General features: G+C 45.3%; 5 protein-coding genes across 5 annotated transcripts; all 5 read right to left on the bottom strand.

Annotated features, from left to right (window-relative positions):
• Window positions 1-1,596: 1,596 nt before the first annotated feature.
• On the bottom strand, window positions 1,597-3,239 carry AOL_s00188g221 (uncharacterized protein; the record flags this gene model as incomplete). Its single annotated transcript, XM_011128469.1, has 3 exons — window positions 1,597-2,305; window positions 2,377-2,669; window positions 2,739-3,239. The coding sequence occupies 3 exons, from the start codon at window positions 3,237-3,239 to the stop codon at window positions 1,597-1,599; spliced, it is 1,503 nt and encodes a 500-aa protein (XP_011126771.1).
• A 5,169-nt stretch (window positions 3,240-8,408) lies between these two features.
• On the bottom strand, window positions 8,409-9,722 carry AOL_s00188g220 (uncharacterized protein; the record flags this gene model as incomplete). The annotated part of the gene is made up of 1 exon (XM_011128468.1): window positions 8,409-9,722. The coding sequence occupies one exon, from the start codon at window positions 9,720-9,722 to the stop codon at window positions 8,409-8,411; it is 1,314 nt and encodes a 437-aa protein (XP_011126770.1).
• Window positions 9,723-11,124: 1,402 nt separating this feature from the next.
• Window positions 11,125-13,340, bottom strand: AOL_s00188g219 (uncharacterized protein; the record flags this gene model as incomplete). The annotated part of the gene is made up of 6 exons (XM_011128467.1): window positions 11,125-11,335; window positions 11,402-11,758; window positions 11,832-11,943; window positions 12,005-12,529; window positions 12,598-12,897; window positions 12,992-13,340. 6 exons carry the CDS (start codon window positions 13,338-13,340, stop codon window positions 11,125-11,127), a joined length of 1,854 nt encoding a protein of 617 aa, XP_011126769.1.
• A 1,445-nt stretch (window positions 13,341-14,785) lies between these two features.
• AOL_s00188g218 (uncharacterized protein) lies at window positions 14,786-16,960 on the bottom strand (the record flags this gene model as incomplete). Its single annotated transcript, XM_011128466.1, has 1 exon — window positions 14,786-16,960. The coding sequence occupies one exon, from the start codon at window positions 16,958-16,960 to the stop codon at window positions 14,786-14,788; it is 2,175 nt and encodes a 724-aa protein (XP_011126768.1).
• Window positions 16,961-18,025: 1,065 nt separating this feature from the next.
• AOL_s00188g217 (uncharacterized protein) lies at window positions 18,026-20,709 on the bottom strand (the record flags this gene model as incomplete). Its single annotated transcript, XM_011128465.1, has 4 exons — window positions 18,026-18,518; window positions 18,575-20,259; window positions 20,319-20,503; window positions 20,568-20,709. 4 exons carry the CDS (start codon window positions 20,707-20,709, stop codon window positions 18,026-18,028), a joined length of 2,505 nt encoding a protein of 834 aa, XP_011126767.1.
• Between the last annotated feature and the right edge of the window lie 6,530 nt (window positions 20,710-27,239).

Genomic DNA, 27,239 nt, shown 5'->3' with positions numbered 1-27,239 from the left:
CGTATCTATTATTTATGATATAGTATAGGCTACTCGCGCTAGCACGCCGACTTGGTATTTTAGGTCGATATTTGCCTGGACTTTAATAGTAGCTGTGTGTTTGCCGTAGGTGCTGCGACTGCAAATATTATTATATTACTCCCTCATACTGCACGTTCAATTTTCTAATTACATTCGGCGATGCTTTGATCAATTGAGCGTTGAGACTGTTTCTAAATATGTATATATGTATATACTTTCTACTATTGACGACAGGTTTCAGCGATCAGGTCATATGATGGTATTCCAGTTTGGGTCTAAATTGCTTAGGTACTTTGCACCGGCGAGTTTAAAAACCTCAAAATGGTGTGCCGTTTTACTGTCACTATCCACTACATTCACTACATACGTACAATTAGGGTATACAACAGACGCAGACTAGATTTCTTATGCTCCCTAAAATGGCGAAGGAAGAAATACCACCGGCGGACGGGCCTACCAAAATTTTCAGACTTGAGCTTACCCATCGAATAGGCTAGCTCGATTTGCGTTTCCCCTCCAACTCCTATCACGTTCTCAGGGGATGCTGCTCCGGCTTCAGTAAGGGATATAATATACCTTACGCAAATCCGGACCCCCCTCACTCTGTTCTCGAATCTTTTCTTAAAGACCACGCCGCTTTTAGCTACTACGTTGCAGCTCTGTATAATCCGGTCACGAAGGATCTCATAAAATAAGATGAAATTGATCAAATTCCATCAATGATTTTAGGAAGTCACCCCATCCCTTCTTCCAAATCAAAGCTCGCGGATGGTATTACTTCTACCTACGACGACAAATATAGGTACAAATGGTGTCCTGTATATCGAAGGTCTAGCTATACTTGGTGGGAATGGACTTTATTCGGGCAATGGGACTATCACGGATCATTTGAAAATTTCCTGTCCTTATGTCTAGGGCCCGAGGACGACGTACACGCGGTACTTTGGATTGAAGACATCGAACAAGGCTACCTCTTACTTACTGGTAGTGAGATCGTGGGTTTCCATATTATGATGGCTACTACTTTTACGTACCAAATCGTGAAAGGACTGGTATTGAAGGCTTGGTTGCCTGTACTAGTTTATCTTGTATTCGACAGATTTTTCGCGAGTGCACCTAAACAACAGATAGTGCGAATAGATTGGTAACATAGGCGTGTCGTTCCGGTGTAATCATGTTCTTTTACATTACATGCTGGGGCCACCGATATGTTCATATCTTAACATGCCATGCCCTTTATTGATACAAATATACTCTAAATGATGGTTTTTATTATATCAAGAAAGATTCGATGTGGAGTTTAATCATACTCCCGTATCGTTTAGTCTCATGCTCTCAGTCCTATAAGATAAACTTTACGAGGTATTTAGTATCTTAAAAAAAGCTTTATATATGTATTTGTCTTATTGAAAACCTCAAACTGATTTCATTCCCCCAACTTATCATGACCCTATAACTCGAGTACATGATAAGAACATAAGTTGATCAATCTGTCTCCGGAACCCCCCGCTTCTATATAATCTGAAATCCAATATTTTGGTCCTGGAGTTGAGAATCCGTGAAGATTGGGGAGACCTAAGCGCGACGCATTCTAAGTCTCTTAAAATAGCTAGTATCCTCTGGATGGTCTTCCATGGTTTCATCCTTATTCTTATCAGCCTCGTCGAGCAACTCTTTGTTCTCATCGCTGACCTTCTCTTCCTTGAGTTTTTCTTTTTCCTCTTCACTAATATCTTCTCCACCGATGGCAGCCTCAACCTCTTCCTCAGTAGGCTTCTGATCAGGAGTGCCATTCTTGCCGCCAATATCGTTGCCAGCATCCTCAGTTCCATCCTCAACTTCACCATCCTCTCCATCATCGTCATCATTGCCCTTTTCAACAACCTCGTCCTCGAATACCTCTTGTTCAACGACAGTAGTCGTAACGGTTGTGACTGTTGGCGCTGGGATAGTCTCGGTGACGGTGACGACGGCACCCTTCTTGACTTTGGATGGGATCCTGGTATTGTTTGGACCCCTGTAAACGTAGATAATAGTGTCCCGGGCGGTAACGACGACAACCCTGACTCTAGGTGGAGCGGGCTTGCCGGTGGGTTTGATTGGAACTTTAACAACCTTGACAATCGTAGTTCTAACGGTCTGTGGTTTAATTATGATCTTCCTGCTAGAAGCTGGTTTGATCGGAACCTTCGACGTCACCTTCTGGTTGCCAACCTTCTTAGTGACAACCCTGACGGTAGGTCTGACCTGCTGGACGGGAACGCATCCACCGAATGGTCCGTTCCTATTATAACAGTTAGTTAGTAATTCACCACAAACTCCATTAGAAGAAGGCAATGATTTGGATAGGCTTACGCTGCTTTATTCTCACATCGAACGAGGCAAATATTGAGAACTTTACCATTTGCTCCATACTTTCCTTGGCAGTTCAAGTTGGCTGGCATAACAAGTTGGAAGGAAAGTCTCTTGCCGACAGTATGCCAGCTGAAACTGCTGTTTGGATCACCAGGACAATTTTTTCCCCCCTTGTGAAGCTTACCATTGACTCTGCAGGATACAACTTCAAGGTTTCTAGTCCAACTTTGACCAACTCCCTTGTAATCGATCTTACAATGGAATGGACCACCACCATCGAGATTGACTTGGTGCTAAGTATTGGCACTCATTTGTTAGCATACCCAAGGCAATATTTTTCTGGGATTAGAGTTCATACGTACTGCAATGATAGTAAGCGTTTTTCCGGCAGCGACCTTTGGAATACCATTCTTGAGTCCCTTCCTCCCGGTAGAAATACAATTTCTTGTGCTCCCCTTGCTTTCCAACAAGCTCAGATGATTAATGTGATTTCTCACATTAATATATGCGGCAGCTGGGGTGATTTCATTAAACAGCCAGTTCCCCTTTTTAATCCACAAGCTCTTGTTGTTCGCAGCATACCAGTTGGCAGAGCTTTGGACGGAACAACCGCAGCCATTTGGTCTATACTTCTTATTGCCCCAATGATGAACAACTCTGTCATCAAAGACTGCTACGTCACGCTGGAAGGGGACGAGATGAGTACCCTTTCGTGGAGTGAGGTACCCGTATCCGAGGCCGTGGCCGTGGATTGCTGGGTTGGTGCTTCCCCAAGCATCGATGAAAACGACGTGGCCGGATGCAACGTCTATGAAGCCCACAAGGGCAACCGTAGCGGCTGTGAAAAGAGTGGAAAAATGCATTTCGAAAGAATGTCTCGGCTTTTATATATCCGGAAAGTTAAATGAATGAAGCGGTATATCCACAAATGAGTGAAAGGATGGCTTGGGAGCAACCAAGGAGTGACTGAAAGAATGACTGAGCCAAAAGATAGGCTCTACTCTGTGCGACCGGAGGGAATGCAGCGCTGGTGGCGATTAGAAGGGAAGGTAAAACTGATCAAATGTCATGGCGGCTTTATATAAACGTCTATCTGATATCTCGACGCTCTCTACTTGTGATGTCAAGTAATATGTCGTACTACAAGGCTTTTCCGTTTTCGGATGTCTAGGCCATTGAGTGATGATACACCCACCGCTTGAGATTAACAATCTGGTTGAAAACGCCATTTTAGTTCATCAACCGTCGACATGTGTTAACACCCGTTATCCAGATGTTATCGGTAGGCGTAATCAGAGCGGGTACTGTCGCGCGTAAACAATCCTAGTCAGGATTAAAGATATGCATGTATGTGTTCAATCCGAAATATCGATAACGTCGTTCGGATATGGGTCCCTCGAAGTGGGGAAACTCCTAGCAGCTCTGCACACATCCACTATTCCCAATGCATTGTGTTGAACCTGTTGGATTCTAATCGGGGTTTTAACGAGGTCAGCCCAGACTAGTTCGACGTTTTGGAGGCCCTGATTAGGGGACTGCTACTATCACCTAGCTTCACGTTGATCAAGAAGGTCACATCTCCAGCTTCGAGGCCATATTACTCGTTTAGGATGTCTCGATAGCCCCCATTTAACTCATTCAATTGATTGATATAATATCAAGTATATTATTGATCTAATGAGAATAGATCTATACCTTTCCGAGATCTCTATTATAGTACATGACCGACATTCCAGTATGGATATACTTACGGTCTTAAGATGGAAATCCGAGAGACACGAAATAAGCGACCCCAAAACGGATTCACAATCAGTCCCCTGGCCACCTTCTGGCGTGCGTTTGCATGGTGAAGCTACTAAGGCCTGAAGAGTCAATTGGCTAACACAATTGAAGAATATCAAAATATTCGAAATTAGTGGTCGCCCTCGGCAGTGCGGTTCGGCTATGTTTTTCTTATGACCTTCTGGACACCTGGGGTGAGAAGAGACAACCGTTTATGCCTTCCACGATACTCCATACTGCGTCATGCTGGTAGACAGAAGCGCACCATTTGCGCTAACCTAGTATACTAGTACCATAGTGATGCGCATACGTAAACAGAAACTAGATAAATTTTGTCCATGATGTACGCATACGATTGCCATGTTTACTCTACACGGAATGTTCCGGTTTTGAGATCTCGATATCGAGACCGGCCATGCGATGCAAAAGAACAAAAAAATTCTGCAGGATATCAAAACTCTATTTCAAATATACATCTGCAGACAATATCAATATCAATTCGTAGGATTCTCATGTCCCTGCGTTGGTAATAAATTGGTGTAATATGCACAATCCTCGGATGCAGGGTTCGGCTGTGTAACTGTTGGGGTTCGCTATCTTAGTGGTATTATCGTCAAAAACCTTCCAGCTTCCACTCTGGGGAGTGGGTCCATTTGTGTGACCGATGGTCAGTATACAGTCGGAACCAAAAGGTCAGATCATATGCCAAAAACTCGGCTGGAGGCTCCCGAAGAGTCGTAAGGCATTCTTCAGACAGATGCGGATCTAAATCCATCCAGTTGGCTTTTTCCCGTTCGTCGTTTCATTCCCGCAATCAGACATCATATTCGAGAAAGTCTCCACCAGCTGCTACTAAGCCCTCAAATTGGCATGCCAAGATATATCGCGACACAAGCCCGCGGAGAAGCCTAAAGAAGAATCTCGCTTGCATGCCAACACGTCGATCTAAGATGGTTAAGCTTATTAAGTTTAAGTACCGCACTATAGGTGTGTGATAATAGCAGCGACCTTAGTATAGATGATAAATCTATAGGGATCTAATGTGATGTTACAAACGAAATAATCCTGCATTAAGCGACAATTATGATCAGTACCGTCCCGACGGTTACAGGAGAAGGAAATCTAGTATGAAATAGATCTAGCTGACGACTAAACAGGGTGGACAAAAATGATGCCGTCGGGGAGAACAGCCCTCGGCCACTAAAGGGATTTGAAGCCAACTTGGTAAGTAGACCTGGATTCGGCTAACCGAGAGTCAATGCCATGCGTATGCACCGCATCATTGTCATCGTGGATATTGTATACAATCGTATCCCTTCTGAAACATGTGTGCTTGGTGGCCCGCCGGATTTTCCACGCTAGATTGAATTACGATGTTAGGAGTTCTTTTTCTCATCCTTTCTTCAGATCTTTTCTTCACTTTCTCCCCTTGAACTACTCTCTTCTTGAGAGATTCCATGCATGGAAGGTAGCGGGCGTATCTGTCCCATTTGTAATGAGCATGCATATTCTTTGGACGAACAAATCAGTTCCAATTGACAATAATTTCCCGGGCCGTTCATTATACTTTGCAAAGGTTTCGGGGCCCCCACGCCAGGCCGCAAAGACACCATGTTTTTCTTTTCCCCAGGCCCATCAAATGTACACTCAAAACTGTCCACTATGTAAATGCGAAATTTTATAAATTCCTAGATTGAAAGAAATTAACGGGATTTAACGCTGAACATAGTTCTTCCAAGCTAGTTGGATAAGCCTGAGAAATATACTAGATCAAGAATTTTCTGTAAATATTTTCCGCGACATTTCCCCGCAAAAGCATCTTAGATCTTTGACATCTTTCAATCGGCTCGACCCTCGGGTTACCACGGGGTTAGGGAGGCCCCAGGGATAAAAGCTCTTCCAACCCGAGAACTAAGTCTGTACCACTTTCCTATAAGTATAGGTCACTGTTTTCTTTTTTTTTTCCTTTGAGGACACATCGACCTAACTGTTTCGCCTGTGCATATCCAAAATGAGTACAGTGGCGCCGAATCGCGCTAACTGAAGAATGGCTGGGTACGTAAGCGATGTCGTACAGAACGGCTCTTCGGGCCCGGGGTCCTCGTGAGCCCAACGTGTATGCCTTATACTTTCCACACGAAGTAGGCTTTCCTCCATACATAGTTTAGCGAAGTGGGGTGCTGCCGAATATCCGATATGAATACGCTTCAAATACAAAAGCAACAATACGTACCATACCTGTCACGAAAATTCGGAATTGTTATTCTTAAAGAATGAACTTTCTATACCGGTTCTTGAGGCTAATTCGGGAAGTGTTCCTTTGTACATGTCATGTAAATATAGATATGACTTTTTTTTCTTTCGCGACGATGTATTTTGGTGTAAAGTTTGCATGAGAATAGCTACCAGTGCATTTGGGGGCTCATGTATTTCCGAATATCGCGTCAGCAAGCACAAACTTCAAGGAAAACCTGGGTCGGGAAATTCCGCAGTAGCCTAGCACTTAGTCTCTATGAGATATGGTTTGTGGCCAGATAGCGGTTTCTTTTTCTCTCATTAGAATCATTTATTTTACAATAATAACGTGATGCTTTGATCTCGATCGATAGACTGGCTGACGAGGCTAGGCCCTTGATTAATGGTTGAATTGATAGGGGGAAATCTCTTTCACCCCCCCCGAAATATTGAACGCATGATTACCTGTTTCCCAGATGAGACGTTTTCTCAGTCGGGATCCTCGAGTTTAGTTAGACTTTGAATAATTGGCCATATCTAGTCGTACGCATAAATATTATCATATTCGGCAGCTCTTTTTTGTATCAACTTTTTCGCTTCACTATCGCTGTATAGATAGTTGAAACTCGAATTCATTGCTGCAGGCATTAGGTATGCCGTTTTAAGGTTTACCAAGCCAAATAATGCTACTGATCCCATTCGGCGCCCGCCTGTTCGATTATCAATCAACTTAATGTTCCAGTTCTTTGAAACTAGACTAAACTAGCCAACCGGATTGATATCTACGTGCATTTGCTGAGTCCCATGAACCAGACCCTTCCGGATCAATACATGATCTCGGAAATAACTGAACCAAAGGGGAAACCGAGTTCTGTCATTTCAACCCTGTTGATGAATTAATTGGGACCGTCTCGCTGGGTCGAGTGCCCCAGTATTGCATTGTTGTTAACCGAATTTTAACTTTTTCTCTTTTATCGTGAGCTATCCAGCCCAATTTCCTGTTCTATTGTGATTATTTCTATTTTTCTATTCCCCTTTTGCCTTCGTGTACCTAGCTCTAGCTAGGAGGGCCCCCTCATTGTCCCCTAATCCTTGATCTCCACTGTATACCTTCTTCGCCCTCATTTTTATTGTATTTAAAATATATTTTCATTTCTTTACTTTAAATTTCTGCCCATTTTATTCGTCTTTGCTATCTTCGCTTGTCCTCTAAACATAGTCAGGTCCCTTTCACTTCGTGCTCGAGCGCTGTTGGATTTCCACGAAACCCTACCCTACCCCGCAGCGGGATCAGCCGCGTCATGTTAGAAGTTATCCTCGAAGATTCGAGATCATAATATCGGCTTCTATTCTTATTATCCAGTTTCGCATCGCTAAGAAATACTCCGGATCTCTCTCCCCCCGTGCATTTCTTTGAGAATTCTCACTATTATAAGTCCGTTCCCAGAGATCTCCCAGCTCTTTCGATCGTGTATACATTCTACGGACAGTATCTTTGCACTGTTAATAGCATATGAGGGCTACATACACTAAAATATCACAATACACTATTACCCTCCGAAATCTTAAACCGAAAGTTTCAAAGATGACCTTCTTACCATAAATCTGTGATGTTTATATCTAATCTCTTCTCGATAGAACAACAATCGCCACGGCCGCCTCCATTCTTCGCCAACGGTCTCACAAAACAGGCCTCCCTTAATTACGGGTTTACGAAGATTCTATATATACTAGGATTACGAATATTTATGGTTTCGAAAAAACGAGAATGCAAGGTTTGAGGTCAAAAAAAAAAACCGTCTTCCAGCTGTTAATAATAAATACAATTACAACTGCATTTGCTATGTATACCTGTACATATTGGTTTAGGGCCACAGGAAAGGATATATAATAAACGTTAAACCCGCTCAACGCCTCTAAATTAAATCCTAGTGTATGGCATCCGAAAAATAAACAAAACCGTACACACACATGATCCATAAAATTAAAGGGACAGAAAGAAGAAGATTATATGATCAATACGGATCCCACTCTGTTCTTCTCTCCAGTATGAACGACTCAATCGGAACACCCCGAATATTACCTTTCTCATCCAACAACTTCGGCTCAAAACTCACGCTCCTCCACCCCTTTATAAACTTCCTCCAATAACAAGCTTCAGCAGCGGGTGTCAAATACCGCTCTCTAAACGTTTTCACGGAGTTATCCGCAATTCTTTTGGCCTTCTCTTCATCCCATCTTAATTCCTCCATCACAGCTTCAAGGTTCGAAAAGTCTCTATTACATTCCACATAATTCTGATTCGGGCCGTCCGGTATCAGCAGGGAGTGATAGTGTTGTATCCAATCCAGTTTGTGCGCTACAACGACAGATCGACATTGTTGTAGGTATTTTAACCGTCCGGAGTATGAATGGCCTTCCGTGTGGGCTACAAAACGGTAATGACAGTGATCCGACATACTCAGCAAGTTCTTCTCCTTACTTTCGGCACTCTGCCAATCGAGGGCTTTAACATCAGCCCACGCTGCACCTTTAGTCTGGTTCAGAAGAGCTAGACGAACGGGGAGCTTAAGCGTGGCGCCTCTCCAAACAATCTTTGGAATCTTCTTCTCCCAGGGAATAGCTTCGTCAGCAAGACGGGCTTTAAGTCGAACTTCATTATAAGAACCGACTTTGGGTTCCGGCCAGGACCAGTATCCAAAGTCCGGCATAAGCCAGTTAACAGTCTCGTTCGAACGACGCGCGTAAGTCCACGTGGCAGCCGATTGTTCGAAGTCGATATAGTCGGCGGTATTCAATGTGAACTCGATATTCGGAAGGGGTTCCGGAGACGTCACGATGGCACGGTGCATGGCCATGAGAGTTGCAAATCCACGGGAGAAGTTCGGGTCCAGCATTTTGATCACATACAATTCCTGGTTGTAAATAATCCCCCTGAAATATCCAAATGCCGAGTGCGTGACCGATTCCAGCTCATCCAGCGTGATGGGCCTCGGCCTGCGATCCTCCACTGCACGCTCAATTTCAACATATAGCCCCGGGAATGAAGCCTCGCATTGCTGCTCGGTCATGATGAAATTACGCTCATCGTGAGGTGAGAACGGGGTCACCGTGTCGTTCCCCGAAGGCTCGATTTGGGTATCGTGTAAAATAGCATCGACAACAGTGTTATCGACATGATTCGGCTTCGGCGCGGAGTATGTAAGATCTTTGAAACGATCGACTACATGGAATTTGACGAGCCGTGGGTCATACACCGTGAGCGCGACAAAGGAGGTTGTGAAGATGGCCAGGACGGCGAAGAGCAAAGTCTTGGCGTTTCTACCCATTTGGGCTCGCTTGAGTATCCGGTAAGGAGGAAGAAAATAGGAAAAAAAAGATAAAGATATTCTTCAAGTCCTCCCGGCTTCAATTGTAAGTCGACTCCAAGCTGTATTATAAATGAATGGAAGTCCGGCCGATAGGGAGTGAAGTCGAATTAGCGTACGCAATCTTCATCTCGAAACATGGAAATGTAACATCGGCAAATGTTGGATGTTCGATGTTAGTGGCTCAGCCTGCATCAGATATTATAATATTAAGCTTCCTTTGCGGCACGTAACGTTGGTTGGCCCACGTTCGGTTGTAACTGCTCCCCAAACCCTGTCGGCACTTGTACACTGCAGGCACGTTTTCCCGCTGTATTCACCCGGTACGGCGGCCAGCAAAATACCCAGGGCGGCGGATGTCTTTTTTTTTTTCCCCCAAGAAATACTCTTTTCATTCCCTTAAGCTCTTACCAAAATTGCAGTTGGATGGCGCGAATCTTTCCACTTCAAACATCACGTCGGAAAATATATATAAGGTTTGAGCACTAAAATTTAAAACAGGAAGGAAATCTCTCCGCATGATAGCTCGAAGTTGTATATTCAGGGGGGAGTAGTGGCAAGCCAATACAATAGCTCGTCTCGGCGAGCCTACTATATTACTATTCTTGTATTAAAACGCTTCGGCACGCTGCTGACTATATTACTACTTCCAGTGATATAATATAGTCTGTGGCAAACTATTACCACCGACTCCACAGATAATACGAACAATATTAGAGAGCAAACAGAGTTAAATAATTGGAGGAGGGTAGCACAGTCGTCGCTTAATACTTAAACGTGCATAATGTAAGTAGTTATGTGAAGGATCTAACATCGGTTTTACGAGAGGATGTTTATACACGAGTTAGGCTATCGGGTCGCAGGTTTGGCACTGTTACACCGAACTCTAGAATCGAAACATATTGTCCTATGTAAAGTAAATTAGCACGTGTACGTGTAAAGATACAGGTTTACACAAGGCTATGTGGGGAATTATCTTAATTCATTCGCCTTGATTTTGGTTTCATGGTTGAAATCTCTGCATACGAACGAATCTTAAAAACTTAGGTGAAAGGTTGCGATAACGTATGAATAATGAACTGTCGAATCGCTGTGAAAAAACAAATCGACCGTAACCGTTTAAATACAAAAGGCAAAAGCTACTAAATATAAGTACTCACAAAAAACATGGCAGTATACCTTAAGTTGCAAGATCGATGATATATTTTTTACAATCTTAGCCCACAAGAACGAACGATATTGGCACGATAATACTTAGTAGTTATTCAGTACCCCTCTTAATACAAATCTAGTTATACACTCATTGAATTAAGCTTCCACAAATGTTACGTATAGGCATCTTCCCCTCAAGGCCGAGGGAATATCAGCCGCGTGGGATAGTAGCCTTAATCTTCTGAGACTGACTCAACTCCTTTGGCTTCGTAGGAGACAAAGTCGCTCTAGCCGGTAACTTGGCCCACTTCTCTGGCAACCACTTTTGATTCTCCGGAACACCTCCATTTGGATTCTCAACGAATCCTGCATAGATATTATGCTGCTGGCTTGGTTGATGAGGGTTTGGTGGTGCCGGCGCGCTAGAATCATGAATTAGATCCCAGTGTTCACAAGTCTTTCGTTAGTTGGATTAGAGGTTAACTCACCCATTATAATGCAAATCCACCAAAAGATCTCCCCGTTTATTAAATCTTGCATCCTCCATCAAAAAGACACCATTACCCGGGAGTACAAGTTGATTTTGGTTCTGAAGAGCAGAGATCAAAGCATTTGTAACCGTGGAGATGTTGTTATCGAAATAGTAGGAGAGAGCATTATCCACTCCCTTGCAGTAATTGACAAAGTTTTCTTCATGGTAGAAACCATAGATGAATTGAGTTCCTGTTGTGGTGCTGGCTGGTACTCCATCGGGATCTGGGATGCGGGTGATTTGTAAACCACCGTCGTTGACTGCGCCCAGAGCGAAGTTTAGATGCCAATCTGTAGTGGCAGTGAAGCCGCCGCTGTTTTTACATCTGTTAGTTTCCTTGACTGGTACACGATAGGGTTTGCGAATGTTAAGCGGTGTATACTTACGATCCACCACCCCAAGAAGCCTCATCGTGGAATTCAAAGTGGAATTGATTCTTTCCGACGACAGAAATCTTCTGACCACCTTCATCGAAGGTAAGTGTCGTGCTAGATTGCGCTAGTTTTAAATTTATATTAGCAAGGGGCCCTGAAATTAGAGTATAAGCAAAAGAACTTACAAGTCTCAGAACTCGAAACAGTCCAAACACCATTTTCATCCACAACTTCATTACTAGAAGGCGGAAGAGAAGAAGACCAAGTCCAAGAGGGCTTCCCATCCCCATCAGTAGATCTTGTCCAGGCAAAGGTAGAATCCGAAGCAGAGACGCTAGGATTATTATTCCCCACATGATATTCACAAGTCACCCAAACGGACCCCGAATCGTTTGCAAACTTAAGGTATGGAGTCTCAGGATAAACTAGCGTTTGCATGTTAAGTTCTTGCAATAATGGAAGAAGCCATGTATCCCAGAAGATATTTGAGTTCATGCAAAATGTGGCTCCGTTGTCTTTATTCACGAATGGGCCGGAGTAAGTGAGACCCGCGATTTCTGGAGGTTTGCGGAAGTCGGCCATTGTTAGATAACAGAATGCGTTCTGATCGAGACCATCTTGTCCAGAAGTACTGGAGTAACCTGGTTCGATCCAAGGGTAGTTGTAATGGTCGATAGATGTTGGAACGAACGTAGGTGCAACCCCGTTAACTATACGTCGTCAGTCTCTATCCTATACACCATGCGGGGTTATATTGGGAATTGCAAGAAGGGCTTACTCTGCGACGGATCGTTACCAACAATTGAATATCCCAGGATATTTTCCTTCTTATCGCTCATAGTATTAATCCATTTCGAGATAAACATCCCAAAGTTCTCCTTAAGTTCACCAGGCTGATTATCCCAATCCAAACCTCCAAATGAACTCCTCTTAGCGTCAAAAGTTGCACCGCCAGAGATAGACGACGCAGCGAGGAAGAGTTTTGCAATTGAAAAGGTACCATTTGGGAATCCATCTTTGCTAAATTTGGCTGCGTGCTCATCATACCCCGAATCTCCGGGTTTATATGTCTCGCTCCCTATAAAGATCCCGGGCTTAGTCAGTTATATTTGCCTTGATAAACGCATATGATCTTTCGAGAAATTAGTATCGAGTCTAGTATTTATACGAACTAATTACAACTGGGAACACAATGTCCCACCCAACCAGGCTAAAATCCTTAGTATCATCACTATTAGGATCAATATAAAGTTCCATCTGCCCCGTAAGGAACTTCAGATGATAATAAAGCTGAACTGAATTCTGCCCATAAATGCTTAATTCGATCTCAGGAGCATCTAGATCTCCACCAAGATACTGTCCATGTGACTTGTAATTAAACTTGACGAGAGGAGATGACTGGTCGGCAAGAGCCCACATATTTTTGAATGATTTGTTGATAGTATCCTGCGTCACCAGGAAGATTTGGTCGTATGGGGAGGGATCAGTGTCCCGGATCTGACTGGTTGTGAAGTCCGGCATTTTTTGTATGCTTTATTTGTATTGAAAAGGATAATGGATTTGAATTTAGTGATCGATATTGTTAGGAATAGGCTTGGGTAGAGGAGTCTGATGATTAAAGAATAGGGAACCAGGAATGAGTTTAATGAAGGGGAATGGCTACGCTATATATAATTCAATTCTTCGTTCAGCTAGTATACGATCTCATAAACATGGACATCGTGATATCACCGATCCGGCCGAGCTCATCACCTCGATCGAACTCGGGCCAGTACTAGTATTTATTTTCACTAGGTTGATAGAATCTCAAAATACCTCAGATACATATCCGGGATACCCGAATACCCATGTATCTCCTATGGCGAGCGTCTAACCCGGCCTCCGCGTGAACAGCTTTTCTATGTCCTCAGCTGCTAGCAGCTACATTGCATTCATAAATTACAAAGCGGTAGACCAGACACCCATATAAGTCTATATATATACGTACTAGTATTTACATAAATTACGTCAAACCCGGTCAAAAAATATGCAAGGCCACTACCGCGGTTATATCCTCATAAGCTCAACTATTCCGAACCTTTGACATGGGCTGTAATGCCAGCAACCCAATAACATCTCAACATGCAACAAGCCTCACAAATTCCGACTGCGACATCCAGCTCAACAACCCCTGTCGCAGTCACCCTCCCCGCCTTCAACTGCTGTGGATTCGAAGCTTGCGAAACCGGCTACGGAAACCTGCGGCCCGTTTGTACTAGTTAACGGTTGTGTTCAGCCCTGATTTTGGCAAGCATAAAAAGATCTTTCGCTTATTTTCTGGCGTGCATGCGGGCTGGTTTATGTTGTGCATATAAAACCTAGTACGTCCTACGTATTACCATGTTCACCCGGCTGGAATCCAAAAACAGAACTAGCTGCGAGTGCGAATAGGTTGGGCCATACATTAATTCCATTAATTGGGGTTGCGAATAGAGGAATATCCTGATGGTTATCTAGCTAAACAGACTTATCTCGTAAACCAGAATTAATTGCTGCTGCCAAACAGACTAGGGAGAAGTCGAAATGTGCAATTTAATAATATATAATAGAAGATCTAGTGAATAATATACCTCAACTTCGAAGAATAACCGTAAATACATAAATGCCTAGCTAGAAGAATAGATAAGAATAAAAATCCATCACGTAAACTATATACTACCGCCCGTAAATGCTACCCCCCTTTTTTTCACGTGCATTTTTTTATATTTCCATTACTTCCTAGAGTTTTCTTTTTTGACAATTTCCCTCCAAAGGTCCAAAACGCTCCGATATGCAATTAACTAACATATGCCAGAAAATTAATTAAAAAAAAATCTCAATCTCAACTTCCAAGGCAAACCCACTCCGCTCCAAAGATACGTATGCATACTCGCACCCTTTATAAATACTGCTCACGCGCCTCACTGAAGAAATTAAATCAATTTTTTTTACCCATAACGCCATGAACCCCTTCGCTCCGCCATTTGTTGCTGTTGTGCTTGTGCCAACGCTATCTGCTGCTGCATAATCATAAGCTGTTGCTGTTGTTGCGCATTCCACGCTGCAATCGTAGCCGCATTCTGTTGTTGCTGCTGCTGCGGTTGTTGCTGCGGTTGTTGGTGTCCGTAGAAGCCGTAATGCTGTTGGATTGGTTGTCCCATATGTTGTCCCGAGTTTCCGAAACCAACTCCCATTCCCGTCTGTTGTTGCAGTTGCAGCTGTTGCTGCTGTTGATACTGTTGATACTGGTATTGTTGCTGCTGCTGCTGCTGCTGTTGGTACTGGTACTGGTATTGTTGCTGTTGAGCTTGTAGCTGTTGCTGTTGGGCTTGTTTCTGAGCTTCCTGCTGAGCCTGTTGCTGCATCAAACTTCCCATTCCAACAATACTCTGTCTTTGACGCATAGCATGCTGCACAGCCCAGCTGTTTCTGTTGGTTCTTTCTTTGAAGTCCTTTCTTTCCTTTTCCCTCTTTTCCATCTGACCTAGGAGACCCGCTTTGTGTGGTGGCGCCTTCCCGATTTTTGAGGTTTCCGAATTCCAGTTTTGACCTAATAGTGGTGTGCCAGTTGAACGGGCGATGTACTCTTGTTCTCCAGCTGAAAGTCTCCCGTCTGGTGCTCCGGAGTCGCCGCGTTCCCGCTGACGGTAATTGGAGTAGTGATCTGTTACGCCGTACGAAGGAGTTGAAGGGCCAGATTGGAGGTGCGGTGGGGGGTGGTAGATACTTGCCGTTGGAGTGACCTGGGGTGGATGGTAACTACTTGGTGGTATTGGCGATACCATTGGCGGTGGAAGAGAGTGAAGCGGTAATGCTGAAGTTGAAGGGTTATTGGTATTCATTAAAGCGGATGGTCCACGGCTTGCAGGACGGCTGAGTAGATTCCCTTGGCTTTGAGGCCGACTTGGAGCAGTCGTTGCGAGTTCTCTATTCGCAGATCGGCTCTGAGGACGACTTGCGAGGTTGGGACTGTCGCTTCCGGTGCTTCCTCCACCGCCGGTTCCGTGTAATAGATCAGCAGCACTGCCTGCTCGACTGATTCTTCTTAGCTGTTCCGCACTGACGCTGTTAGTCCTCGAGTGCAGCGCTGGCCTATTCGCGGTACCGGTGGCACCAGCGGCGCCAGTGGCGTTCCCGCCATTGCCGCTCCCAGCAGGTTGTTCCCCTTCGTCGCTTGGAGTCTTACTCTTTCTCCTGCCGACGTTGAAGTAGCTCAAGAACTGCCCGGTGCCCAAACTGCCACTCCTCTGATGATGTTGATTCAAAAGTTTATTCCTCATGACGTCGGTAGTCTGCTGTGCCAATTCGTAATGTGCTCCAACGTAGCTATGCGCGTCGAACTCCTCCTTCTTCTCCTTAAGCTCCATCTCTTCCTCTTTCTCGTCTTCTCTCTGCTTCCCCTTATGTGTATTTAGTGGTTTCCAAACATTCGCATTCCCTGTTGTCGCCGTCCCCGTTGCCCCCAACGACCCCACCTCGCTAGCATTGCTGTCCACATTCCTTCCCGCATTCGTATTAAAATTCACCATTCCAGGCGCCCAGGCAACGCTTCGGCGCTTACCAACCCCGCTGAGATCGGAATCCCGACTGGAATTCCTATCATGCGCCGGTTTCCTCCTCACCACATTCTTCTCCTTCGGCCCCAGTTTCCCTCCCAAATCAGCCGTGGGTCCAAAGTCAACCTCCACACCACCAACACTCATCCCCCTCCCGTGTCCCAAAAATACAACCGTACTCTCGGGTTCCTGTAATTCCCCACCACCAGTAGCGGGTCTCGAACCTGGTTTCTTCGGCGACGATCCAGACCCAAATGCAGACCCAGACCCCCAATCTCCAGAAATCGGTCTGTCGTCATCGTCCATCCCTTTGACCTTAGTAACCGCGTATTTAGTCTCCCCGATCACAACCTCTAGCATATCCTCCGTCGGTTGTCCCACAAACTTCTTAACCCCATACCTCTTCGGCATGTCATCATCATCATCACCACCTTTACCAAAGAAATCCTTCTTCCTCAACTTAACATCCTCAACAGGCGACTGTACCGCAGAACTATAGTTACTAACACTACTAAGACTACCGGTCCGAACGGAGTATACGCTGCCCCTGGACATAACACTATTCATCCTCCCAACCCCAGATCCCACGGGTTTTCGAGAAATTACGGAATTCGATTTATTAATTCCTTTCCCTCCTCCTAATGACGATATTCGATTGAAAACTTCGGAATCAATCCGAGATATTCGATCTGCTACTCCGTCGGCACTAACCGGTGTGGAAGTATTCGACGTTTTTTCTTCGTCAACAACGACCGTAGTGACGACAACGACGTCGTCGTCGTTGGGATTCTTTGCGGTGACGTTCGAGTTCGAGTTTGGGTTCGTGTTACCGCCAAGTATTTGTGGCGTAATATATGTGGTGGCACTAATTTCTCCGGTTCCGTCCGTTCGCGGAGATTTTTGATTCGTGATGCCGTATAGTGTTGTTGTTGTTGTTGAGGCTGCGGCGGCGGTGGCGGAAGTGAACGATGATGATGATGTATCGGGTTTTAAATGTAAGTGCGGCAGCGGTGGTGATGATGATAGTAGTGATACTGGAGAATGTACAATGTTCTATAATTTACGCAAGAAAGAATGGCCCCCAAAAAACCCTCATTGGTTCATAGGGGAGTAGAGAAGAAAATTATCAGGAAAACCGTCTCGTTATTTGGCGTTAAAAGAAGTTCAATATAAGAAGAATGGCATGGTCTAAGAAGGGGTCATAATTTTCATAAAAGTCACGCCAATGCCACGTGGGGAAGTGGCGGAGTGATCCGGTTGCAACGTTGGAAGCTGGAAATAGAAACAGGACACAATGTACAGAAATTAGGTGTATCTGGTTAAAAATAAGGAGAAGGAAGAAGAAAGAAGTTGAAATATGAATATGAAAAGAAGATTAAAGGAAAGGGTAGACATCTCTGTGTACGTACTCTCCAGTATTAAAAGGAAAATTTCTAGAGTACTCCCCTGTTCCAACTTCAAGTGGGAAATCAAGAGTATTTACTTTTTTGTGTGCATGGCATCCAAGATAATCCGTTTTCAACAAGCTCAAAACACGAGGACAAAATGAAACAAAAGTAGCTCAACCGGATTCCAAAAGATGCAATGGGAATCAAAAGGAAAACAAACAAAAAAATAGCAACAAAGAAAAAACTACTGGTAATATCCACGTACACTTTGTGCACTGCCATCATATCCGTTCGCGTAATTCCCACCATATCCCTGCTGGTATCCCTGCTGGTCTGCGTTAGGCGGTAGAGGAGGAAGTGGGTGCTGCCCATAAGGGGCGTGGTGTCCTCCGTTCCTTGTGGCAGCTGCAGCAGCTGTCTCTAGCTGCTTCCTTCGAAGCTCGTCGGAAAGGTCAAAGTCGTTTGGGTCGGTGTGAAGGTCGTTCGACTTGGGAATTCTAGAAGCGATTGCCCCCGTAGCTGGGGTAATCGATGCCGTGCTACCATTTGTTCTGTGGCCCTGTGTTGTATACGCTGGTCGAGGAGCAGCTAGATCGGAATCGCTAGACAGTTCAGAGTCTGTTGAGGTGTCAGTTGAGCCATACGACCTAGCTCTCTGGGCTGTTGCGCCATCGGCCTGGGCGGGGAAGCCAAGTGTTGGTGACTGGGCTTGCGCATGATAATCGACCGGAATAGGCCTAACTTCCTGTCAGTGCATACGTCATAGCCGTTAGGAGGTCTGTTCTCGCCTTACCCAGCATTATTACCGTGCATCATCTCAAGTGTTCCAACAGAAAGTCGAGACATAGCGCGAGCATTCGCGACTGGTGAAAAAGAGTGAGCTGGAACCGGTGGCCCTCGCGAAGTGCTTGGGGACGCTGTCGGCATAGGGTATGTGTTAGCAAGATTAGCCGTTTGGAGTTGTGGTGGTTGACGATTTCCAAGATTGGGATCAAATCCGCCAGGCCCGCGAGGGTCACCACGGAAGGCACTAGGTGGACCTCCTGGAGGGCCTGGTTGCCTATATCCCATTTGTTGGTTAGGAGGGCTTTGTCCATGGCCGCTTCTTCCGCTCATCTGGCTGCGCTGGCTCCGACTGGAGGGCGGTCGTGAGTTTGGGCCGCTATACCCGTTTGTGTAGCTCTGGGGAAGCGGGGCGGCAGATCCTTGAGGCTGCTGATATCCTGTATTCTGAGGGGATATGTATCCTGCTGGTGGATTGCCATATGCCTGACCAGGTGGCGGTGGTGGCGGCGCTTGTGGTGCATCGGGGTACCCTGATTGCTGGGGTGGGTAGAACTGAGCCTGTGCTTCTGACATGCTTCTCGTATGACTGGTTTGCCGCGAAAGCTGAGGGGGTGCACTATGGCCCTCCATTTCCCCATTTTGTTGTCCATAGCTTTGTATTGTTGGCAAGCCAGGTCTTTGTGTATTAAAGCTGCTCCTTCCGGTATTGCCATCAAAGCTAACTGCGGACCCAATCTTCATCTGGCCTGGTAGGCTTGCCGTGCTGGGGCTAGCTAGACTAGCACGTTGAAGCCGTCCGCTTAGTTGGACTTTAGAGGTTGTCTGCTTTAATTTCCTTCTCCACTCGGCCTCAGACCAACCACTGCTCCCATTCTCGTTGATAACACCCACAACATCGGCGAGATCTAATAGCCTGTACGGCTGTCTGGGCTCCCTGGGAAATGCGAACATGAGGCTTCGAGGATCGATGGAGTCAGCAGCTAGCCTGTTGGGTCGCCCATATAGGTTGAACACATCATAAGTCGGGATCAAGAATCTCAGCATCATCTCAAACCCTGTAACAGCGGCATGGTGATCCGGCATCATAAAAACTATTCCTTCGCTTGTAAAAGGCGGGTCGGAGTGAATCACGATGTTACCCTCGATTTTTACCAGAGTGCTTTGATCTATCAAAGCCTTCGCCTCAGGGTATACCGCATAGGCGGCGAAGGCTCCGCTGATGGTGGCTACCGGTATGGTCTTCTTCTTGACTTTACTATTTTCGTAGAACTTGATGTCACCAATGATTACCTCCATTTGGATCTGTGCACCGGCCTGTTTCGATGCCTTCCTGGCGACTTTCTTAGCCTTCTGAAATGACTTTTCATCGGGCGGTGTGATAACGGCCCAATACCGCTTCCACGGTGTTCCGGCGCCGAAGCGGACTCTTGTCCAATCTTCGATCTTGAACTTCGAACGTTCGAGAATTGTTCCAATCGAGTTCAGTGATCTTCCTTTGGCAGCGATGAGTGCCCCTGTGTAGGCTTCTTGTAAACAGTTGTGCTCGAACATAGCCAATCGAATGGCGGCTGTCCATTGTGTCAACTCCGGCACTGAAGCAAAATGTAGAAGATACCGATTTCGTCCAGCAGTGGATAAGCTAAGGACGTTCTGTAACGGTGTTCCTCCGGCTCTTTGTGGGAGAGAATCAATCTACAATCAATCAGTCAGCGGGTATGGTCTAGTGAGAGGTTTGATGGTTTACACTCTACCATTTTCATAGAAGCATCCGTAAGATTCAAAAAGGTTGGTTTCACGGCGCCTCCCTCCGGTGGAATCCCTCTCCTCGCCCTTTCCTCCTCTTCTTGAATAGCTCTATCATCCCAGATAGTCAGAACGGTCCCAATTAGCTGAGCATAGCAATCAGTCCACTCCCTGCTAGTGACAGCAGTTCCATCTAAAACACCGTTAGAACTTCATTCCTAACATCCATTATATTGCAAGAAGCCCCATCTACGTACCAGGATTCATATCATTCAACTTCTGGAAATACCCTTCATGGTATACCTTCTGGGCATGTTCTCCAAGATACTTGAAGACACCCACCATCTCTGGCAGGATGTCTGCCTCCTGGATGCCATTTCCGCCTATTCCGCTACTCATGGCGAACGGGTTGATAACGCTTGACGGCCGTGGTTGGCCGGATCGGCTAGTTCGCCTCGCTATAGGTGCCGGCGAGTCGTTCGGAGGAGTGGAATGCGATGTCGAGTTGGAAGGAAACGATTCGGCACCCAACGGTTTAGTTGGTGAAGCAGGCCCCGGCGATGAGTTAGACGAGGTGGTACGGTCACGGTTGAAGAAGGTGGCGGAGAAGGCTGGGTTTTAAAGAAAAGGAAGGAGGAAATTAAATGCAGGTTAGTCAAGCAACAACCAATATGGCGAACAAATTTAATGATAAACTGCGAAGAAATGTAAGGACACAAAAAAGTAACTAAAAATTGCTCTTTGCTCTTTGCTCTTTGAATAGGGTGGCATGCAGCAGCAAACGGGAAAAAAAGGAGAACGAGGAGAGAACGAGGAGAACAGGGACCGGATGGACTAAAAGAGCGGCGCACATGCTCATGCAACGTGCCGTTGAAAATGTACACAGGTCCACTGGACTAGCACACAGTATACGTAGACATGGCTCCTGGAGTCAGCCAAGGGGTACATACATGTCCATAGTTTCCCGAGCTGACCGTCGCCGTGTGGTGGTGTGGAGGGGAGCACTTGGAATGGGGTTAACCTTAAGGCTGAAACTGCATCGCTGGATCTGGGCTTAGCACCAAAAATGGAACCACCATCACAGCTTGAGCCGGGCCGAAAGGGTGCAACCCAACCAGACCAAAAGATCGGTTATAATATTGCATTGAGGAGATGATGTGATGTGATATGAGCGGAACAGCCTCGTCGAGGTTGACTTTGACCCGACCGGAACTGACCTGGCAGGACAAGACAGGGCAAGACAGGGCAGGGCAGAGCAAGACAGGGAAGTGCAGGGAAGGGCAGGAAGAAGGTATATCCCGGGAATGCAAGTGTAATATCTGGGACCGCTGTATGTAGGTACCCATGCCCACATACATAAGTAAGAGGCACTAAGTCAGTATTTCCATAATACAGAAATACTCATATGCTATGGCCCTGTCCCGGGTGGAACAGAATGGCAAATGCAATGCAGTTCTATTTCTCCCTGTGCGAAAGGTCCTGACCCGACCTGACATCATCACGGAATAGAACGAACGAACGAACGAACGAATGAACAAAAAAAAAAAGGAACAAATGAACAATTGAAAAATTGAACGAATGAACGAGCGGATCAATCGGAGATGGGCATATGTGAGATAGCCCGCGGAATTCCACAAATGAAAGAAAGTGTCATTATGATGGACATGAACATACCTCTCGCCCGTTTTGTCATGCTGGTCGGTTCTCCCATTATAAACTGCTTAAACACCGGACCCCTGAATTGCCAGCCGCAATGTCAAAGTGTATGCAATTCCAATCTGGCAATTTGGTAATTTCTGCGGTAGTATTGGCGTCGGTGGCGATGTATTTGATCGGTTGAAATTTCGAGGCTCGGAGAATGACGACACCACGGTGATACGACGGTTCGAAGTGGATGTCAATGACTTCTTATAATAACCAATTCTGAAGCCCTAGTCCGATCTCTATCAATTTCCGCGTGCGGATGGCGCGAAAGTCGGAACCTGGAGAATTAATATGCCGAACAATTGGGCTTAGTTCGATTCAATTCAGTTCGGTTCGAATCAAACACTTCGTATTAACTGTGAAGATGCTACCTAATATTAGCCGGCACTCCATAGACAATGCTTCAAAATCCGCAAAGACAATCGATTCGATCCAATTTGGTCTCGTCAACTGGGCGTCATATCGTCATTTGTGCAATCGTGCGACTGTACCGTACATATGTACCCGGCTGTTGGATGATGATATCGTGGGAAGTCAAGGTGCACGACGGCTGCCAACACATATGCACATAACCACCACCAAGACCTGGGTACTCGTTATCCTGCACAAGTCGAACCCTGACGGATTCTACACCCCCAATTGTATCTTCAAACTTAGGGCACCGGAGGTTGTCGAGGGAGGAAAAGAATTTTAAATGCAGTCGGCGATGGAAGAAGATTTGGTCATACCTGAAGAAGTTTAACTATCGATCCCACCCAAAAACAAAAAAAGGAGAGAAAGTGAGGGCGAAGGGCGAGAAAATTGGAATCGGCTAGGAAATACAATCGAAAAGGGCTGTATGTCTGCGTCTGTATCGGCTGGTCCCCCACGGTGATACCTTTTTTCTTTCTTCTCAATTCTAATGACAAAGAGAAAAAAGAGGACAAAGGAAAGATCAAAGCTGCTCCGACGATGGCTCTCTCTTTAAGAGCTTCAGCACTGCCACGACAAAATGTACAAAGATGAGAGCTTCCGCCTTGACCGAAAGTTTAAGAATCTTGGGGCTGCAGCTCCGAATTATACCAGTTTCCAAGCCAAGAAGCGCCGGTCTCCAAAAACGACGTCAGTATATCCAAAAAGTGTTTACTATGTAATAAAGTATGTGCTGTGTATTGATGCTTGTCGACCTAGGTTATCCGTGCCCAGAGATCCCGAGATCTTGTCCCTCCTTGAGCTTGTCTTGAGCGCTCCGGATCCAGCCTCCCAGATTCACCGATCGGATTTAAATTAGCTAACGAGTGTGGGTGGGCGCGTGTGAGTTCCTGCGTGCCTTCGATCGTAGGATGTATGGTCTGAACGAGTGAAAAAAAGCTGGCTAGGTTGATGATGATGACGATGATATCAATACTACAGCACACAGAAGCTCCTTCCCTTCCCTTTTAAATTTTAAAACCCTTTGTCTGCATTTCCTGTTGCTACGTCGTCCCCTCCACGTTCTATTTATTGTTCGCGCTTGAATTTTTTCCTCCGTTCCTTCGCGAATGCATAAGAAAGATCTTGGGTCGCAACAATATCGGTTATGACAGCATTAATACTTTTTTGATGCCCGGAAAGCCGGGGTACCCTCTGCCGTGCAATCAAATACAAGGGTTAGCTGGATTCATGAATTCAGGGCAGGTCGCTCCGAGCTTTTCTTGCTGGGGCCACTATTTACATACCCTCGTCATGGTTACCTCCAGGAATCCATTGGGACGACCTACATAATTGGGCCCTTGACAGCCTCTATATTTGGAGCATCGCTTGCCCTCACATGGCCGACGCACACGCAATCCGTCCCATCATATCACAAGATCTGGACTGGTTGTTCCCATGCTTTTTATTTTTATTTTTTTATTTTTTAAGAATTTTCACATCAAGCTTTTTATGGTCTGGGGCTGTCTCGCCTCCACTCAATGCACCAGGCCTATTGACAGGATATCATGTCCGCCGATGCCTGGAAAGGGTACCATTGTCTCGAATTCTTCAAATGAGGGGATGGGACCTCAAGTACCGAATAGTGCGCCAAATTGCCCAATCGGACCCCAAATTTTCTCCAATCAATCGCCAGGCCCATTCCGACGGACAACCATCTTATTGCATACGTCAGCACAGACAAAGAAAAACGTGCGAACGTTCCATTACAGATATATGCATACCGCCAGTGCTAAGCGGTTAATATTATCATTCATCTATTGTGTCGAATCGAATCCTACCCAAACTTTCCACTAATATCAAGCCAATGCGCTTGAGGGGTTTGTGAGCGAGTTTTCGTATTTCATGTTAAAGCCGTAGGTTTTTTTTTTTTATGGCGCCCAACCACCCCTTGATCCCCTTGATTAGACTCGGCGACGCTGTCAGTTTTTAACATGTTAAAACCGCCTTCTTGCGACGCCGGCTTTTAAAATCTTATCGAATCGGGAATCTCGAGCCAGTCCGCCGACTAATGCTGACTACTGCAACGTTTTTTCTGTCCGAACCGAACCCCCTTATTGAAATCTATTCCTTTCCTGTCTGGTTCCCAATACCACGGCAGAATTCGACATGTGCATGCTAAGTACCTGGGTACCTAAGTACGTATGCATATACATACATATATCTGAATCAAGACGCCCGCATCATATCATGGTGTTACCATCATTTGACACCAACCCATACATTCGACAGAAGGAAAAAGTTTAATTATTAAAATAAGATAATCGATTACCAACTGTCTGCTTCACCGTCGTCTTCTTATAACTACTAGTACTAACACAAAAAACAAAAAAATCTAAGGGAACCCACAAAGGTAGTATGAACTCCCTTTCCTCCCCCTTTTTTTTGGCTCCCTCATGATCGCTAGCTCTTTACATAGTATATCGATAAAGTAAGATTCGCTTCGTAATCATGCGGTGGGTTGATTATATCCAATGTAACATCGTGCTTGGGCGCTGTGGCTTGCAATACTCTGTCTTGAGGCTTGTAATATTATAGCCCAGACTAATATTATAGTATACGTGGGTTGAAAGTTTTTGGCTTAGCGAATATAACCGGGCCACAGATTTCTGAGCGCCACAAGTGGCGTATACTCACATACTCGAAGTAGTCATACTATACCAAAATAAATACCGTAGTACACTAAAATCCATTAAAGCTATAAACAAAGTAAATAAACGCAGTCTTTGGGGGCAGGGAATAGCCAGGTTTTCATAAACTTGTAAGTCCTGACTGATCTCGTTGTGTTGACCAAGTTTCAATAAGCTTATAGGACCTTCAGCCCACAACGTACAGCTTGAAAAGGTTGCCACAGAAAATTACTATATCTATTGCAATTAAAACTAAAATATAGTTTCAAAGGGTTTATAAACATCCGTTTTGAATCGAAACATCCCACAAAATAAATTTTGTAAAACAGACCAACAGTTGAGAATTGACGCCCAGAGCCGAAACTCCAGGCTGTCCAGTCTCGATTAAACCAGCTTAGCGGCAGACTTCCTTTTCAAGAATTACAACATCCCAACACATATCTTGACGTCTGATCCCAAGACACCATCTACCCTCGCTGCATAAAATTCTACATAGCCAGCCCAACGTAAACATTTGTTAGCTTGTTAAAAATATAAGAACTCTACTAATATTAGGCTTAGCTGTTGTTCCGATCATAAAACCCTCAACACATATATGTGTTTGTGAGTGTGTCTGAAATTCGCCATCCTAACATGGTGTTCAGAACTCGATTCGAAAGCCTCAGGCCCACACCAGGCCTAACAAAAGGACTAAGTTATTTGTTCTTGCTTCACTTTAGATTCTTTTCCTTTTCTTTTTTTTTTGGGAGGCGTGTCAAAATCATAAGCCTCGACAAATCAATGGTGGGCTTGCTCGCGCTGAAACGGCCAGAAAGATGCACCGATGTAACAATAGAGCATTGTTATGCTTCTGAAACGATTCCGGGAAGACATTCACAGATTCACAGAGGACGGGGTCACAAAAATGGGTTCTTGCAGACGGGAGCTTCCCCAACCGATGCCATACTAATTATGACTCTTCACATAGTCCGAGGCTGCTTCACAAAGTGATCTGGACGCCCAACCGAGCTTCTATTGCTGTCAGGCTGATGAGCGTCATCCCGTCCACACGGAATGATGCATAAGGACTCTACCCATCACAAAAGAAATCAGTTGGTAGCACAACAGTGGCAAAATCAATTATGAATTCCCCAGGGCTCTTCGTTCCATTGGGAAGATCAGGAGTTCTCTTCAGTGGAGACGAACCCTCTTGACTCATCTCTCCATTCCAACGTCAACCCTTACTCCCCAAGGTTGGAGACTGCTTGCTAAAAAGAAATTCATGATCTTTTTGCGCAAACACCGGGTACCGGTTGTGGAGAAGATGGGACCAGATCCTTCTGCGGGACCACATGCCTAGCCTCGAATCTCGATGTCGAGTCTCTGCAAGGCTATGTCTGAATCGCTGGCTCTTTGTACCCGACTTGAGGGGACCCGCATTCCCCAAACTGCTTGCTAGTCTTGCGAGATCTCCAGATCCTTCACTTACAAACAACCATAATGAGGTTGGCGTCTCCGAAAGTTCATGAACCAAGGTACTAACTTATTTGCCGTGAACGAGCGGCACAGCAACTTTTGGCAAACTGGCTTGCCTCAAAATGTGTTTTTTTTGGTTACGGGCCAACCCAAGCCAGAACCGAGCTAATTAACTGCCGTAAACTTCCCCTTTTCCTCCCCCCTTCCTTCCTGTTTTCCCCCATTCTTTTTTGCTGTTTGCCATGTTGCAACAGATCATGTTGGTCTCGTTTCAAGACGTCATAAAGTTCAACGGTTATACCAGATCTGAAAATGATCGATCATGCGAGACCTATTCAAATGCATAATCAATAATACAAAGTATACAGACTAAGTAGGCCTGGACGTAGGCTACCGGTGCACTCTAAGACAATAAGGATACCATCTCCAGGAAATGAAAGATCTTGAGGTTCTTTGCTTAAGGTCCTTCGTATTTGCAGCACACGATTTCACTAAGTAGCGTCAGAGACCGATTTGTTCCCTTCAGAAAACCTTAGCTTTATAATACCGGGCACATTAATGGAAAACTCACTAGCTAGCTGGAATTATGGCTTCGAATTGCCATGTAACATGTAACATGTTAACAAACCGATCGGTATAGCCAAAGAGATCAGTCGTGGTACAGCTAATCCGCACTGCCAGGATGCATTC

The sequence above is a fragment of the Orbilia oligospora genome (genome assembly GCF_000225545.1).
Source record: "Orbilia oligospora ATCC 24927 unplaced genomic scaffold scaffold00188, whole genome shotgun sequence".
Classification (NCBI taxonomy): domain Eukaryota; kingdom Fungi; phylum Ascomycota; class Orbiliomycetes; order Orbiliales; family Orbiliaceae; genus Orbilia; species Orbilia oligospora.
This window is presented reverse-complemented; position numbering and strand designations above follow the sequence as displayed.